Below are 14,847 nucleotides of genomic sequence, written 5' to 3' on the forward strand. Positions count from 1 at the left end.
TTGTGTTAATTAAAAGTAAGGACAGATTCACTGAGGTGAAATATGACAAATACAGTGGAATCATTTGCCAGATCATTTTATTTGCACATCTAAATCTGGAGAATTAATCAAATCTTCAGCCAAATAACTTAATGTTGCTCAAATGCAGCTTTATTATTGCTTTTTCAAGACTTTTTTAAAGATTCACAGCAGTTATAAGAAATAATAATGACAGTAAATAAAGGTGTGGCATAAATGTTTTAATCAGTACATTTAGATATATTTTAAATTTGAAAATGAATGCTCACAAAATAAAGATTTAAAAAAATCTAAAAAAAAAAAAAACAAAAAACAAAATAACTGAAATGAAACACTGTTTACATGCTTTGACACTGAGATTCACTTTTGGCAGTGTTCGTTTATTTTTCAACTGCACTTCTGGGCTTTTTTTAATAACTATACTGTTATGATCAAAACTTCAACGACAACAAAAAAAAACTGTGTCACAGTCACTTTCAATCATACTACATACAGCATTTGTTACAAAAAAAAGACTGCTAAAAAAAAAAAAAAGAAAACACAAACCTTACATTAGCTTCAAAGTTCAGAAAAATAAAACAGTAATGATACTTAAGGGTCACATTTCATGATTTCTCTGAGGCAGATCGTAGCGTAACAGGACGAGTCCAGGTCGAAGTTTAAAGTCAGAGCGAGCGGGTCACTGTCAGAGTCCTGCTTTCTGTCTCCTCTCTGCAGCCGGTAGCTGAGGTTGTGTGGCAGAGCCAGCAGGGGGCGGTAACATCCGGGCACGTTCAGCTTCAGGCCGCTGACCCTGAAGCGACAGTCGGCCAGTCCGTCTCTGCTCAGCCGCTCCTGGTACCAAGTCCCCATGGAGTTCTCTGGATACTTCACGGTGTTTCCCGGCATTGGCATCAACACCTGAGAGAAACAACAAACGGAACTTTAGAAACTGTCATGTTAAATATACGACTGAGCCAACCAGAAAATCACAATGTTAATGATAAAACATTTACATTATCTTGCAAGTTTATCTTTTTTACTTATCACTATTGTAACATTTATAATAAAAACATAAAATAGATATGGTTTTCAAGCCTACATGTTCGAGAGCGTAAACTTCCTTTTGCTCGTCTTGATCCGTCACAACGTGGATCTGAAAAAAGCCAAAAGGGGAAAAATTTGAAGCTTTTTTTAGAGGAAAAATTCTGTCCAAGCCGATGTTTTGAAGCATTTTTAAGCCCTCTTACCTCAGCAGCGCCGGTTTCACCAGCCTCGGTTTTCTCCGATCCTCCATGCATCCACACCAAGTCCCCTTGTCTCACGCTGTGTCCCATTGTGGAGAGTCTGTGAGCCACGGCCTCGTTCCACACTCTGAAAAGCACAAACACATCAGCACCGTCAGCGGTGGACTTGATTTAACAGAATTTTTGCGTCTGCATTATTACCTGCTGCAGTAGGCGTGAGGGTAGAAAACTCTCATGCTGTGCGGCAGGCTGAGCCAGGCCTGGGTGCAGCCGTCCACGCCCGTGCCGTAGCGGTTCAGGGCCCGGAGCATCAGCCGCTCCCGCGCTTTGGACAGAGGCATCAACACCAGGGACTCCTTCGCATTGTCTGACAGGAAGAGACATTCGAGAGCAGAGCGAGAAACGGTTCGGTTAAACGTAGAACAAAAATACTTGGGAGTAATACTTCAGAGTAAAAATTATAATGAATTGTAAATCTTATGAACTTAAGTTTATTCCCAATAAAGGTCAACATGCCAGATTTAAATCCTAAGATATTTAGTTCTATTTATGCAAACACTGACAGTTTTTCTAAAATGTTAACAGATACGAAAATGTAACTGTGCATAAGAAGATCTGAGATTTGAGCTGTTATTTTCTCAGAAAACATGATGACATTATAAGAAGAAGTGTGATTAACTTCCCCATATCAGACACGCTCGAGTGTTTATACAATTTAACAAATGAGGGCAAAATAAGGAAATACACAGAAACACAGAAACTGTGAAAACCTGGGCCTCACCGGTTTGGAGGAAGTGTCTCTTCGCGAGGCTCTGAGGATCGTCGCCGTCGTCGGGAGTGAAGAAAAGTCGCACTGCGTTAACCTGACAAGGATAGATTCGTTTAGATTCATACCTCCATACTGTTATAAAACATTCTAAAACTGTCACACATTTTAATAGTATACCATGTCCTCTTTCAGTAGAGCGAGCCCGACTCGGTCTGACTGGACGCCCTGTCCGCTGCCAAACCTCTGTGGGCCGTAGTAGTTTACGAAGCCTCTGGTCTACAGAGAAAAACAAAGAGATTGTCAGCAACACTACACCTGCATTTCAATCAACCATTTCTGTCTCTCATTCAAACAAAATGAACCCTACCTTGACGTTCTCCACTGCCTCCTTCACCAGCGCTGCCAGGCGAGTGTGTACGTCTGCCCCAGAGGAGTGTGTGTCGCTGGCTCGGTGTGGTCTCAGGTTGCGGACCACCAGGTCGAAGTGATTTCCTGTCAGCCGTCCGAGCCTGAGAGGCTCGCTGACCGAGCGCACCTGAGACAGACGCATGCCCCTCCGCTCGAACTCCGACGTCTTCTCTCTCAACCTGAAAGTCGCACGAAGAAGGTGACTGATACTGCAGGAAGGAAGCATTATTTACAAATGAAATCTACGAAGACATGGAAACACTACCGCTGAGGCGAGACCTTCTTCACCACCATGGACTGGTACGTGATGGCTCTCTTATCTTTGATCCCAGCGTAGGTGAAATCTGACGGCAGAACCCCGAGAGCTGCGGCCATGTAGCTGATGGCTTCCAGAGTCTCCAGGTTCTCTTTACACAGAGTGAATGCTGAAAAACGACACAAACACAGCTGTGGATTTAGTCCCTAAAAGTGAAACAACTTCTCCATATTTTAGTTTATTAAACAATTACAATCCCACCCGTGTAGATGTCCTCTTCCTTGCGTTCCTCTGCGGTTCTCTTCTTGGGCCTCCCTCGCTCTCTCAACCTCACAGAGATCGACGTCCTCCCCTGGTCGCTGAAGCTTTTCGTCTCAACCAACTTCCCAAACTTTCGGTTCAGGAAGTGGTGGACAGCAGTCCTGTGCTCCTTGTTGTCATCAGGTCCAAACGTGTACGACGAGCCTCGGACTTTAGCATCTATAAACCTGAAGAAGTCCTCGGCCTCGTCGTCCTTCACCAGCTGGGAGAGCTCCCTGTAGTCGGGGTCTTCCCTCACTCTGATCTCCGGTTGGATGGTGACAGTCATGAGGAAGGGAAAGCGGTGCCTGACGGCCCGGTGGACATTGGCCCGTTGGTATTTGTCGGTGAAAGATCCCAGGGAGAGCTCGAGACCGGCTGGCTTCTTATCTCTGAGAGTCAGCACAAACTGCTCAAGCTCCTCGCTCACCGACTGGCCTAAGATCACGCCTAAATCAAAGCTCTCCAGACTTGGCAGAGAAACATCTGCCCCCGACTCCCAGGAGACATCGGCATCCTGTGATGTGGAGGAGTTACTGTAGTCCTTACAATCTGCAGCCGCCGTGCTGTTTCCACAGGAGGAGGCGCAGCCCGACGCTTCTGTGGCTGCAGCAGCTTTGACCTGCTGTCCAGATATGTCAATCTCTGTCACCACAAAGTCTTCAATCAAGTTTTTGATGCTCCCCAGGAAACCCTCGTGGTCAGATATGAAGCATGCAGGGACGTTCACTGCCTCGATGTCCTGCTTCATGGTCACTTTTCCCAATAATGGCTGAGTCTTGACTTATTCCTAAAAGAGGAACGAAAACAAGTTATGAATGTAAACATGATGCACTGAATGCAATATTACTAATAACACAACAATATTATAATATAGGAATAAATAAATATAGAGTGCTGAAGGCAATTTCAAGGCGTCAAACCAAAATAAAATTTCATGTGAAGTCATTGCACATACAGACATTGTCGCATTTCCCAAACATCACAGGTTCAGTATCGATGAGGCTTCAGAACAAAGCACTGGTCTCACGTTTCAGGTGTGTTTTAATCGCCACACATCTCACACACACTGTCAATTACTTGAAAAATCTATTAGCGTCTATATGTGTGCTAAATCACTCGTCCTGCATGCGAAACAGTCATATTGATCAAAACAACATCTAAACCCCGCACAAAGACCTACCTTCACATTGGTGGCAGGAAGCTCCGCGCGCTGCAACGACGAACCCGCAGAACGCTGCTGCCCTGAAGACGCGGGTTTCAACGGGGGGCGGGTTGAAGATGAGAACTTTGTTGTTTTGGTACACAACAAGTCTTCCTGCGGCATGTAAACGACACGCTTGTAAACACAACCACGCTGCAGCGATTCTGTCAACTTCCGGGTCATGTGACCGTCACGTGATTTTTCTTAAAGGGGCAGTACAACTACAGCGGAGGAGACCTCAACAAGTAATATGAAAAGATCAATTTATCCAATTTCATTATAGACAAAATTCTTCTAAGGAATCCTAAGGAATTTTATTATACTATCAATATTTTATTACATGATGGCCTTAATTCCATTGAAAAAAGCCACAGTTATTGCATTATTGGCAGGTTATGACCATTATTACATTATTGGTTGTTACAAGGGGTTTAAACATTTATAGAAGGAACATTTGAGTAATTTAAGGTGGTAATCAATCCATCAATACATCCATCTTCCATACCGCGTTGTCACTTGCAGGGTCAAAGGGCGCCAGAGCCAATTCCAGCTAACTTTACGTGAAAGCGGAGTACACCTGAACATGTCATCAGTCCATCCAACCACACACACTCACCTTCACACAAAGAGGCAACTTAGGGTCACCAATTAACCTCAAATGCATGCTTTTGGACTGTGAGAGGAAAGTGGAGCACAAGGAGAAAGCTCACAAACACATTGGGGGAACATGCAAACTCAGAAAGGTTCAGTTAGTATTTGAACCCTGTGAGGTTGCTGCTTCAGTACTTTAGTAATCTGAATCAAAATAATTTCTTTGTCACTTTTAATAATACACTTTAGGGTTCACTTTAGCTGTTTTAACAAAAGAAAATGAAGTTGTGTGAACGATACAGATGCACGGTGACTTGGGCTGCCTGTGACTCTGATTGTGTGTTCTGTCCTTCACACTTATCCACACACCATTGATTTGGTGTATCATTTGAGAGAACACGGTCTGAGTTGGCACCAAGTTGTCTGGCTCCAGCAATGTTTGGTCAAAAATCCTTCTTTTCATTTCCAAAAGATACAGAATCTGTCAGGAAGGTTTATCTTGTGCATGACGCAGACCGCTTGTCAGTTATGATTTCTGCTATAATGTTTAACACACTTCCCCCAAAAACAGGGCCTGGGGTGAGGACATATCCTGCAACGAAGCATGGCTGAGTTACTCCAGGAAGGAAAATAATTTTCCCGCTGGTGAGCGTGACCGAATGTGAGTGTGTGTGTGTGTGTGTGTGTGTGTTTGTTTGTTTGTTTTTGTGTGTTTGCCCTGTGATGGACTGGTGACCTGTAAAGAAGATATAGCATTTTCTCCACACTGCCCTGAACTTTGTTTGATAGGTTTTTCTTCCTCGAGAGAGCAGTGAAACATTAACAAAAGCAGTTTGGACAACTCTGAGAATCGCTAACAAGTTTACCCAAGTGTTTAGCACAAAAAACAAACAAACCAAAACCAGCAGACAAAGTTTTAGTTGGAATGAAAAACAATTGGGGCACATTCTTCAGACTGAAATCCCTCTTGCTAACAGTGAAAATCTGGGCTTTACTTTTAAGGTTGTAGATCCAGATTAGTTGCATAACTTCCTGTAAATCTTGGAACCCCTTTACATTGCACAATCGTCATATGTACACTGATGTGTTTCCAATGCATGTGCTGCTGCTTTCAGCCGCACTGGCAGAACGCCCTGAGAGCAGATCCCCGGCAGCAGGGAAGGACTTACATCTGGTGGGAATTTTAATGCCTTGAAGCAGAGGATACCTTTGACAAACATTTGATGTTCTCTTTTTGACTGATATCCTGAAAGAAAAAAAAAGTGATAAAGACTTGAAAAGTATTTCACTCTTCATTCAAGAGATTCTTCTCAGAATGAGCCGGAGTGTCAGGAGAGTCTAACCTCCACAGGAAACAAAGAATTCAAAAACAATGGGAGCTGATGTCTGAAAAAAAAAAAACCTCACTCCCTGTGTCTCCCTCAGATATGTAAAGAGCAAAACACAAGAACCGTTCTCATAACCCTCAAACTTAATGTGTCCTCACAACAAACAAACACAACTGAAACTGAGAAACACAGTGAAATATATTCAAAGTTTAGTCAGTCCGAGCAAGCAGATGTGCTCACATTGTTTTTAATAGTCATTCAGAGGGAACAACAAAAGGCCAACAGAAAAGTCTTTGGGATTTTTGACCTTTTGTGTCATTCCTCCCACCAACATCCTCTGTTGCACCACAGAAAGCCTCTGTGTCTTCATGTCAAACAGATGTGTGCGCACGAGACACACATCTCATCTCGGCGCGCTGCAGAAGCGGACTGAGGAGTCTGAAAGCTCGGAGATGGAAAAGAAAGTGGCGTGCAGGCGCCTGCAAGTGTGTGGATGTCTGCATTAAGTCTCCAGATGTTTCTGGTCTGCAGCTGGATCGGCCCCACTCTGGGTCAAGCTGAACAATCCAGCCTTTTTTGGGAGGAGCTCCTGAGACTGATACTGCTGTGCTTTACTATTGTTTCTTGTGCTGATGTTGTTTCATTCTCTCTTTGTCCTTTTCTGGCTGATATGATCAGGATGTATTATTTTTTTCCTGCTGCAGGTTAGATTCAGCAGGGCCTCTATAAATATGTCAAGAAACATGCTAAAAAAAAAAAGAAGCATCAAATACTTTTAGTTTTAGGGAGTGTGACGGCTTGAAGCCATGGATGTTTATGGAATTTTGGCATGGAAAAAAAGTTTTAAACCTCTGACACGACACTCATTTCAGTTTCTTCTACTAACCTCCACTTTTATGCAGACAGTAACATGAATTAAAACGCACTTGGAAAAACAACAACATTTAAAAAAAAAACCAAAGAATCAACACAACTTTTATGCATCCATATTCAGCTGCGTTTCTTATTTAGTTTGATTGTATTGGCATGCAGTGATTATATATCTCATCCTGAAGTGTATCCATCATGAGATTGGAGTTCACGAGCACAACAGCTCGTGCAGATGGTGTTAATAGTTATTTCCCAAACCTCTGCAGCCAGACATCCCCTCCCTCCCTCCCTCCCTCCCTCCCTCCAGATGGGGAGGGCCTCTCACTCCGGGGGCTCCCTCCGTCTCTCCACCCATCTTGCGCAGCCACAAGTTTAACGTTTGCCGCTTGCGAAAAAGTTGGTTTGTCACTTTGTTGCGGGATTATTTTTCCGGGAGCAGGGGAGCGCGTGCGTGCGTGCGTGCGGACGGACGGACGGACAAGCATGGGGAAGGCGAACGTGTGGGTGAAGCGCACTTTCATTGTCCTGGTCGGCTTGATCGCGGTGAGTAAAAAAAAAGAAAAAAAAAGTGGTGTTTCCTCCGCGGAACACTCCCAGCGAGCCTCAGAACGTTCTGCTCATCCGCGTCTCACTCCCAAACAACAACACTCTTCCAGTCCGGACACTAACAACCTTTCACGAGGCTTCAGCCGCTAATGGCTGATTTCACTATATCTGCATGTTCGGCGTAGAGATGGCTAATTTACATTGGAAATTGTGTGTGTGTGTGTGTGTGTGTGTGTGTGCAGAGGTGTCCTTTCAAACACTATCCATTCTCTCACTAAACCTTTACCCATAAGACACTCAGACTGGTCCCAACTCACCAATCAATTCTGAATAATGTCTTGCATTGAGGACCCAGTGCAATAATACCTGAGGCGTGCATGCGAAGAGACAACACATAAACAAACACGCAGACGTAAATACACAATAAAACAGAAATTGAGGCAGGACTGCAAGCGCCCGACCATTTTAGCTGTACGTAACACACGAAGCATGCAGAATCACTTCAAGCCATGCTTAGGAGGTAAAAGAGGAGCCACAACACAGCATATGAGGACCAGCTGGTTTCAATAAAGCTCAAAATACACCTGAAGTTTAATATGTAGCAACAACATCAGTCACTAACCTGAAAGCTTCTTTTGAAATAGAAGAACAACAAGCAGGACTGTGGCTTCATGTCACGTGGAGACCATCTCTGAAACGGCTTTCACACTGATCAACAATCAAGATTTTGGTGATATAAGTGAATATTTGATTGTGTCCTTCTGTTTATATACCAGAAACTGCTGTAAAGCATGAAAACTCACTGAAAATCTTCATGTCGAGGTCAGAGCATTGCCTTTGACGACATTGCAACATCTCTGAAACAGTCAAATCCATTTCAACTTGAGAGAATATCCACATTTACTGTTCGTCTCCCTGTCTTTTGGTTTCCAGAATGTGTTATGCTATCAGCTTTTACCACTATTGAACAGCACATCTGAAGCCATTAGCTGCAATCTCTGCCCCTTCTCCAAATGTCCCTCAGCTGTGTACGCCCTAGGTTACTCGAACCCTCGTAAGAGCAGTTTACTGTACATCTCCACTAAATACAATTGGTTTTCCAACATTACTGCAGATCGACCGGCGTTAAGAGGGGGAAACAGTGAGCCATTAAAGATGCCGTCTCCTCCATCATAATGGTACATGATGGTATTATGATGGAGGAGACAGTATCTTTAATGGCTCACTGTTTTGCCTTCAGGTTGTCAGCTGGGATGAAGCAGTTTTCATTCACTTAACTGAGCGTCTGAATAAAGAAAAAAAAAAAACATATCAAGTAGTCCAAGCAAAGCACTATGTCATGGCTGGAATCGTTTGTTATGACAGCATAATGAAAATGAACTGAAAGTGTCAGATTAACCTCACGAGATGAGACCGCTTCCTCAAAGGAGAAACTTGCTAGAAATAAATTCAGCTATTTATCAGCATCAAAAGAAGGCAATAAGGATTTTTTTTTTTTTATCAAGTGTATTATAATTTGAGAGGAGAATCTTTAAGAGAAAAAGTGTGAGGTTGATTTGAGAACAGGTTTGTGGATGAGTTTGATAAGAAAAGCTTGTAAACTTATGAAAAATTACAAAACACCAAATCATGGACATGTGATTAGAAGAAGAAAAGCTGTAATAAGTACATTTGTAGATATTTAGTAGCATGAGATTGTGAATAATATGATCACGTGAAATAATTATATTTTGATACAATAACATATAATTGGTGTTAAATTATTGAAGTCAAGAGAAAGAGTTTAAAAGGGTTACTGACTTCTACGTACTCGTGGTTTTTTTTCCATTCCTACATTTGTTTTACACTTTGGTGGTAAATAAACCACGACCGTCTACCCTCTCCTTTACTCCAACGCAAAGCTACACTGAGGAACCTCTCGCCTTCTCCATCCAGATAAGGATATGCATCGAAAAGTGACTGAAACAAAAATCCAAAGGACAGTAATAGATCCATGTTTGAAGTTGAGGATGAAGTTAGAACAGGCTCGCGCGCACACAGGCTACGTAACGCCTTCTTGTGCACGCTCAGGCCGTTTGTCACGCCAGATATCTTTTAACCGTCACTGAGCTACAGTTGTTATTAAGCGTAACCAGTCCGCTCATCCTCATGATTTGGCCCGGAGCGCGTTACGACGGCAAGAGACAGACGCCTGACCTGTGTTCTGGGACGCCAGCGCTGCTGTAGCAGCTGGTGTCAAAGGTCGAGTGCTGTTTGTGGCAGTTCGAACGATTGAACGAGGCTTTTTGCTGAGAAGGTTACAAAAGAGAAGCCAGTTGGTTATGTGATAAGACCAAGCAAGGCTCTGCACTTCCAAGAAGCTTCTCACAGACGTCTTGCATGAGGTTCAAACCCAAGGTGCTGATTTATTTGGAATTTTATGATTTCTGAATCAAGCTTTTATATTCTGGATGATTATATATGCATTATTCTTTTTTTGTTGTTGTAAATAACCGGTATTATTAACCTAATCATGTGTAATAAATCAATAATGTCAGGTATTCCACAGGACACTGCCAGTTTCTGCAACGCTCAGCGTAACCACCTTCATACTTGACTGTCGGGACGTTGTTTTTCTTCACATAAAGGCCTTGTTCTCACTGTGCCACAGATTAGTCATGCATGGGACCGTACAGCTCCGGTTCCCATCCCCGCAGCCTATCAACGTGAGAGCGCTTTTCTTTTTTTCCTTTGTGCCACAATATGTGAGAAACGGCAAAGAAGGAGGACCCGAGAGCATCGAACAGGCAATTCCAGTTCTGTGGTTTAATTTAAAGGAACTTACAGGCAAGCAGGTGCAGGCCAAAAAAATCCAAAACAGGTTGGGAGATAGTGGGAAGACGCTCACATAGTGTGGGAATCGAGCTGTTTCCCAAACATTTTGAGTCTTCACCGACACGGAAACAAATAAAGTCTCAAGCTCGGCACCCTGACGGCGACACGACAGAAACTCCGCTCAGTGAAACTTCACCTTTTATACACCTGTTGCGACACGTCGGGCTTTGAAAAAAGGTCCACGAGAAAACGCGAGTTATGTGATAAACAACTGAGATACAGGTGAGCAGAGGAACAGGTGACTGACACGGACGACGGCCTGAAAGCATCTGGTGGGCGTATGGAGACTGGCACCAGAGAGTTCCAACAACAAGAGGCGCTGTTGTTGGAGCCGGGCGGATGTGCCGCTGCAGTGGTTTGCGCTCTGGTCTCATAACAAGAACACAATTGTTGACTTCGGGGCCTTTTTTTGATTGCATTTTTCCCCATCTCCCCTATCTGGGTTTCCTCTAGGTACCTCCTCTCTTTGCTTTCACTTTTCCAAACAGTTCATTTTTCTCTTTGAGACCAGAAGTTTGTCGTTTCCCTCGTTGTTAACAACATGCTGCTGCTGTTGCAGATCATCGGCCTCCTGCTGCTGGGACTCACCCTGTTCAGCCACGGACACTTCCACAAAGATGAGGAGGTAACACGTGATGCGTTAATAGTAATCTACATCCCTCACAGTTGCCCCAGACCGCAGATTGGGAACCATCACAGTCTTGATTCAGTTTGGTTCCCCCCCCCCCCCCCCCCCCCACAGATCGATGACATTGTCCTGGGTCTACATTTCATGTACGCCCTCGCTGTCATATCCGTGGTGTTGGCCGCCATCGGTGGATTTGGCGCCTGCAAAGAGAAGAAGTGGGCACTGATAGTGGTGGGTTGAAAAAAAAAAAAAAGAAGAAGAGATTTTTTATTTAAAAGAGAAACAAGACATTGAAATTGATGGTAATTTGTGTGTGTGTGTGTGTTTCAGTTTGTCGTTGGGATGATTCTGAGCTCCCTGTTTCTGTTCGGGATTGAAATCGTATCACTGGCATTGCAACCGCAGGTATCAACACACACACACACACACACACACACACACACACACACACACACACACGACATTCTCTGAGGGTATTTTGTAAATCAGAAAGCTCTAAAGTTTTCCATAGAACTGAAGGCTCAGTACCTGCACATGATGCCGCTGTCCAACGCCAGCGAAGTCGTGATTGACAGCCTCGGGGAAGTCCAGAGAGAAGTAAGTAATGTGTTCATGTCAATTTGATTTTTTTACAAACTAAAATCTCAAAGAAGTGCAGAATGACAAGCCTGTTGTTGATTCATTTGAAGGACATAATTTGAAACATTGAAAATACTGAAAATCTGCAGTAATCTAATCAGCTGATAGCAAAATCAAGTGTTACTAAGAGCAGGGCTTCCCAGAAAGGCATTTTTCCGTCGTCCAAAGTCGATGCAGAGTCAGTGGAAAATTGTGTTTAACTTTGTTAAATTTGTTCTCTGACTCCCTGCTCAGTTGCAGTGCTGCGGGCTGGATGAAGGATACCTGGACTGGGACTACAACATCCCAGATTCCTGCTTATGTGCCGAAAATTCCATTCATCCATGTGTGAGTGTGAAAGCTGGCAGGTTTCTCTACATAGACCTATAAGATTTTTTTTTTTATTTAATTAAACACTGTTCTACTATTTGTAGTGCACGTATATGATTTGCTTTGTCTTTTAGGTGGCAGCTCCCAGAAACAGCCGTCTGTTTGAGGGCAGAGTGGACGACGAGCCCATCATGATTTACAGTGAGGTGATGCAGACTCTCTCGCCTGTAAACTGGAGTGTCGTCGGCATGCAAATATTGTGAAGATGCTAATTTGCTGTTCGTTCTTCCTTCAGTCGTGCCTCCCGTACATCACCGAGAGCGTCATGGCCGTCATAAAGACGGCAGTGGGCATCATGATGGGAGTCACACTGCTATTAGTATGTATTTGTCAGTCCGCCCGATACAAACAATGCATTGCTCTCATTATAAATTTGCATGTAAACAGTTTTGTGGAACAACAAATTGAGCATAATTGGGGGGGAAAAAAGCCAATTAAGTCATTACTTCCTGCATCAAGAGTGTAATCTGACTTCTCCTCTGTCATTTTTGTCTCTACTGCCCTCCTCTGTTGAAACTTAAAAACTGCAGCCTCAGTAAAGTCAGTGGGATCCGTGTGAAGCAGATAAAAGCCATTTCTGACCGTCTTGCAGGTGTTCTCGGCCGTGTTGGGGCATCATCATGCTGTGCCAGCTGAACCGGAAGGTGGACACCCCCCCTGTGGTCTACAGCCCGGAGGCGAAGGCGGGGAACTACACCACTCTCACAGAGATCACAGAGGACACATGATTCCTGCCGTCGCGGCGAAGCTCAGAAAATGTGGTGAAAGCTGAAAAAACTGTGTGAAGAATGGGATCAACACAAAAATACAGAGTGTATTTATGACGCTTGACATGTCAAGTCGTGGAATGTATCCTCAAGTACTAATCGTTTCTTGAGCTTTTATACTTTTGCTCCATCATAAATACAATTTTCTTTTTAAGACACATGTACAGAGCTGCAAGACACCAAACATGTTACATTATTATCATATTAAATAAACTGCAAACGCCCTTCTGTAATTTATGTAACATGATGCTAGTTAACAAATAATCATCTCTCATAATAATCTGTGTAAATGAAAATGTCCTTACTTTTATGCAGTTTAGTAGAATTAACATAAACTGTCTGTGTGACATTCAGCATTTACTTGAAGAGAATTTTTGAAAGACATCCCATATTAATTAAGTTCAGCCTATCAAACTGCCTTACGTATTGTGTAACTGTATGAGTTAATGCCTTTATTTCTCATCAGCAAATCAGTTATTGATAAAAATGTGTATATAATTAATCCAGCGCTGCCAAACAGTACCTGAAGTACAGTGCAATATGCAAATAGAGTGAATCATTCAAAGAAAAGCACTGATGATGATTGTGGACGCCTGATAGCTTTAATCTGTACGTTGTAGTTTTGTATCTCTCATTTTTTAAATTTTATATTCTATAAAACCTTTCCTTTTTTTAATTTTCATATAAACCATGACATGTTTTAATTCTGATTGTTTTATTTGTGGTTTGGATGAAATGTTTTCTATTATTTTCCAAGCTCGTCAAGATTCATCTGAATCTTCCTCTTCTACTTCAGCACTGTTGTTTTTCAGCCTGTTCTCACTCCTGTGCACAATGGTTCAGCTCATGTGGTTTTTAAAGTGTATGTGGATGAACCTGGAACACCCCCCCCCCCCTCCCGTCACAGAGGTCAAAGGTTGAGGTGGTTCTAGATGGTTTTAACTGAGCCCTGTGCGTTTCTGGACTCACTCAGACAATTGTGAAGCCAGCGTCCATTATTCTGTGTAATTAAAATGGTTGCAATCTTTCCTTATTGTTTTGGGAATTTATTTTAAATACACACACACTGAGTAATGATGCTGGTAAAAGTCCTAAAAAAAAAAACAAGTGTCCCAAAGACAAGAAACAAGAATCACATTTTTATTCCTATTTACAAAATATTACATGAGTTCCATCCCATAAATGAAAAAGAAAGAGGTGCGTGACAGAAACAAACCCACCACTGTCTGCAGTAACGTACTGTGTCTTAGGCATTGATGGTTAAAGTGCACAGGGAGACGCCGGATCTGCCGCTTCCTGATGAAACTCCTCGTTCCAACCGCAGGCAGCTCGTGCAGCAAATCATGCGGGGAGTGATGTGGCACCAAGGCTTCTCCGGTGAGGGTGGCTTATTGATGTCCCATATTGATGACAAGGTTTCCTACACGAGAACCCCCCCCCTCCCCATCCCCCTCCCTGCAGCAGCTCTGCTGGACTCTCCCCAAAAAAACCTCAAACCCTAACTGACTGCACGTCTGCTGAGTGTGCGACAAAAAGAGGAAAAAAAAGGAAAAAAAAAAAAAAAAAACAATTCCGCCCTCTGAGAGAAACCCGATCACTTGCTGTGCTTTGAAGAAAAAAAGTCAATACAGAGACGATGCTGCAAATATATAACGAACATAACAAGGCGTCAAGACAATCCGGTGTTCAGATGAGAGATCGGACTCATTCCTTTGTCTTACCTGGTTATTTAAATCATTTAAATCAATACAGTCAGAGCATTTTGTAAACACTGTTTAAGAAAGGTGCTACATAAAAGCTATTGATTATTGGTTTACGTTGGTATTTCAATGTGTGCTAATATCTGATAATGGATATGAAGTCAAGATGCTGGAGTTGATGGTTTTTTTTTTGGGATGAGAAAACCTCTTGTGCCTTGTAGAAAAAAATAAAAAAAATATGCCTGTGTGTCTGAGTGTTTATGAATTTGAGATATTTCAGATTATTTAAAATCTGTATGTCTGCAGATGTGATGAAAATAGAAATAAAACAGCCACGAAAGGCTTTTTTTAATA

At 42.9% G+C, this 14,847-nt stretch overlaps 2 protein-coding genes across 3 annotated transcripts; one reads left to right on the forward strand and one right to left on the reverse strand.

Moving 5' to 3' along the window:
• Nucleotides 1–232: 232 nt before the first annotated feature.
• pus7l (pseudouridine synthase 7 like) lies at nt 233–10,422 on the reverse strand. Of its 2 annotated transcripts, XM_030112981.1 has the most exons (11): nt 10,341–10,422; nt 4,161–4,295; nt 2,939–3,767; nt 2,687–2,846; nt 2,381–2,600; nt 2,191–2,289; nt 2,026–2,107; nt 1,446–1,611; nt 1,248–1,371; nt 1,100–1,153; nt 233–918 (listed from the first exon to the last, which is right to left on the reverse strand). In XM_030112981.1, exons 3-11 carry the CDS (start codon nt 3,726–3,728, stop codon nt 610–612), a joined length of 2,004 nt encoding a protein of 667 aa, XP_029968841.1. In that variant the 5' UTR covers nt 3,729–3,767; nt 4,161–4,295; nt 10,341–10,422; the 3' UTR covers nt 233–609. The 2 variants fall into 2 exon arrangements, with proteins under 2 accessions (XP_029968841.1, XP_029968840.1); XM_030112980.1 differs by lacking the exon at nt 10,341–10,422 and having other exon boundaries at nt 4,161–4,341.
• LOC115403922 (tetraspanin-8-like) lies at nt 7,330–13,693 on the forward strand. The gene is given in 10 exon segments (XM_030112986.1): nt 7,330–7,513; nt 10,950–11,015; nt 11,133–11,249; nt 11,349–11,423; nt 11,520–11,615; nt 11,892–11,984; nt 12,101–12,172; nt 12,262–12,345; nt 12,619–12,636; nt 12,638–13,693. Coding segments are annotated over 10 exon segments (798 nt in total). The 5' UTR covers nt 7,330–7,453; the 3' UTR covers nt 12,755–13,693.
• The last annotated feature ends 1,154 nt before the right edge of the window (nt 13,694–14,847 follow it).

The sequence above is a fragment of the Salarias fasciatus genome, chromosome 17 (assembly GCF_902148845.1).
Source record: "Salarias fasciatus chromosome 17, fSalaFa1.1, whole genome shotgun sequence".
NCBI lineage: Eukaryota > Metazoa > Chordata > Actinopteri > Blenniiformes > Blenniidae > Salarias > Salarias fasciatus.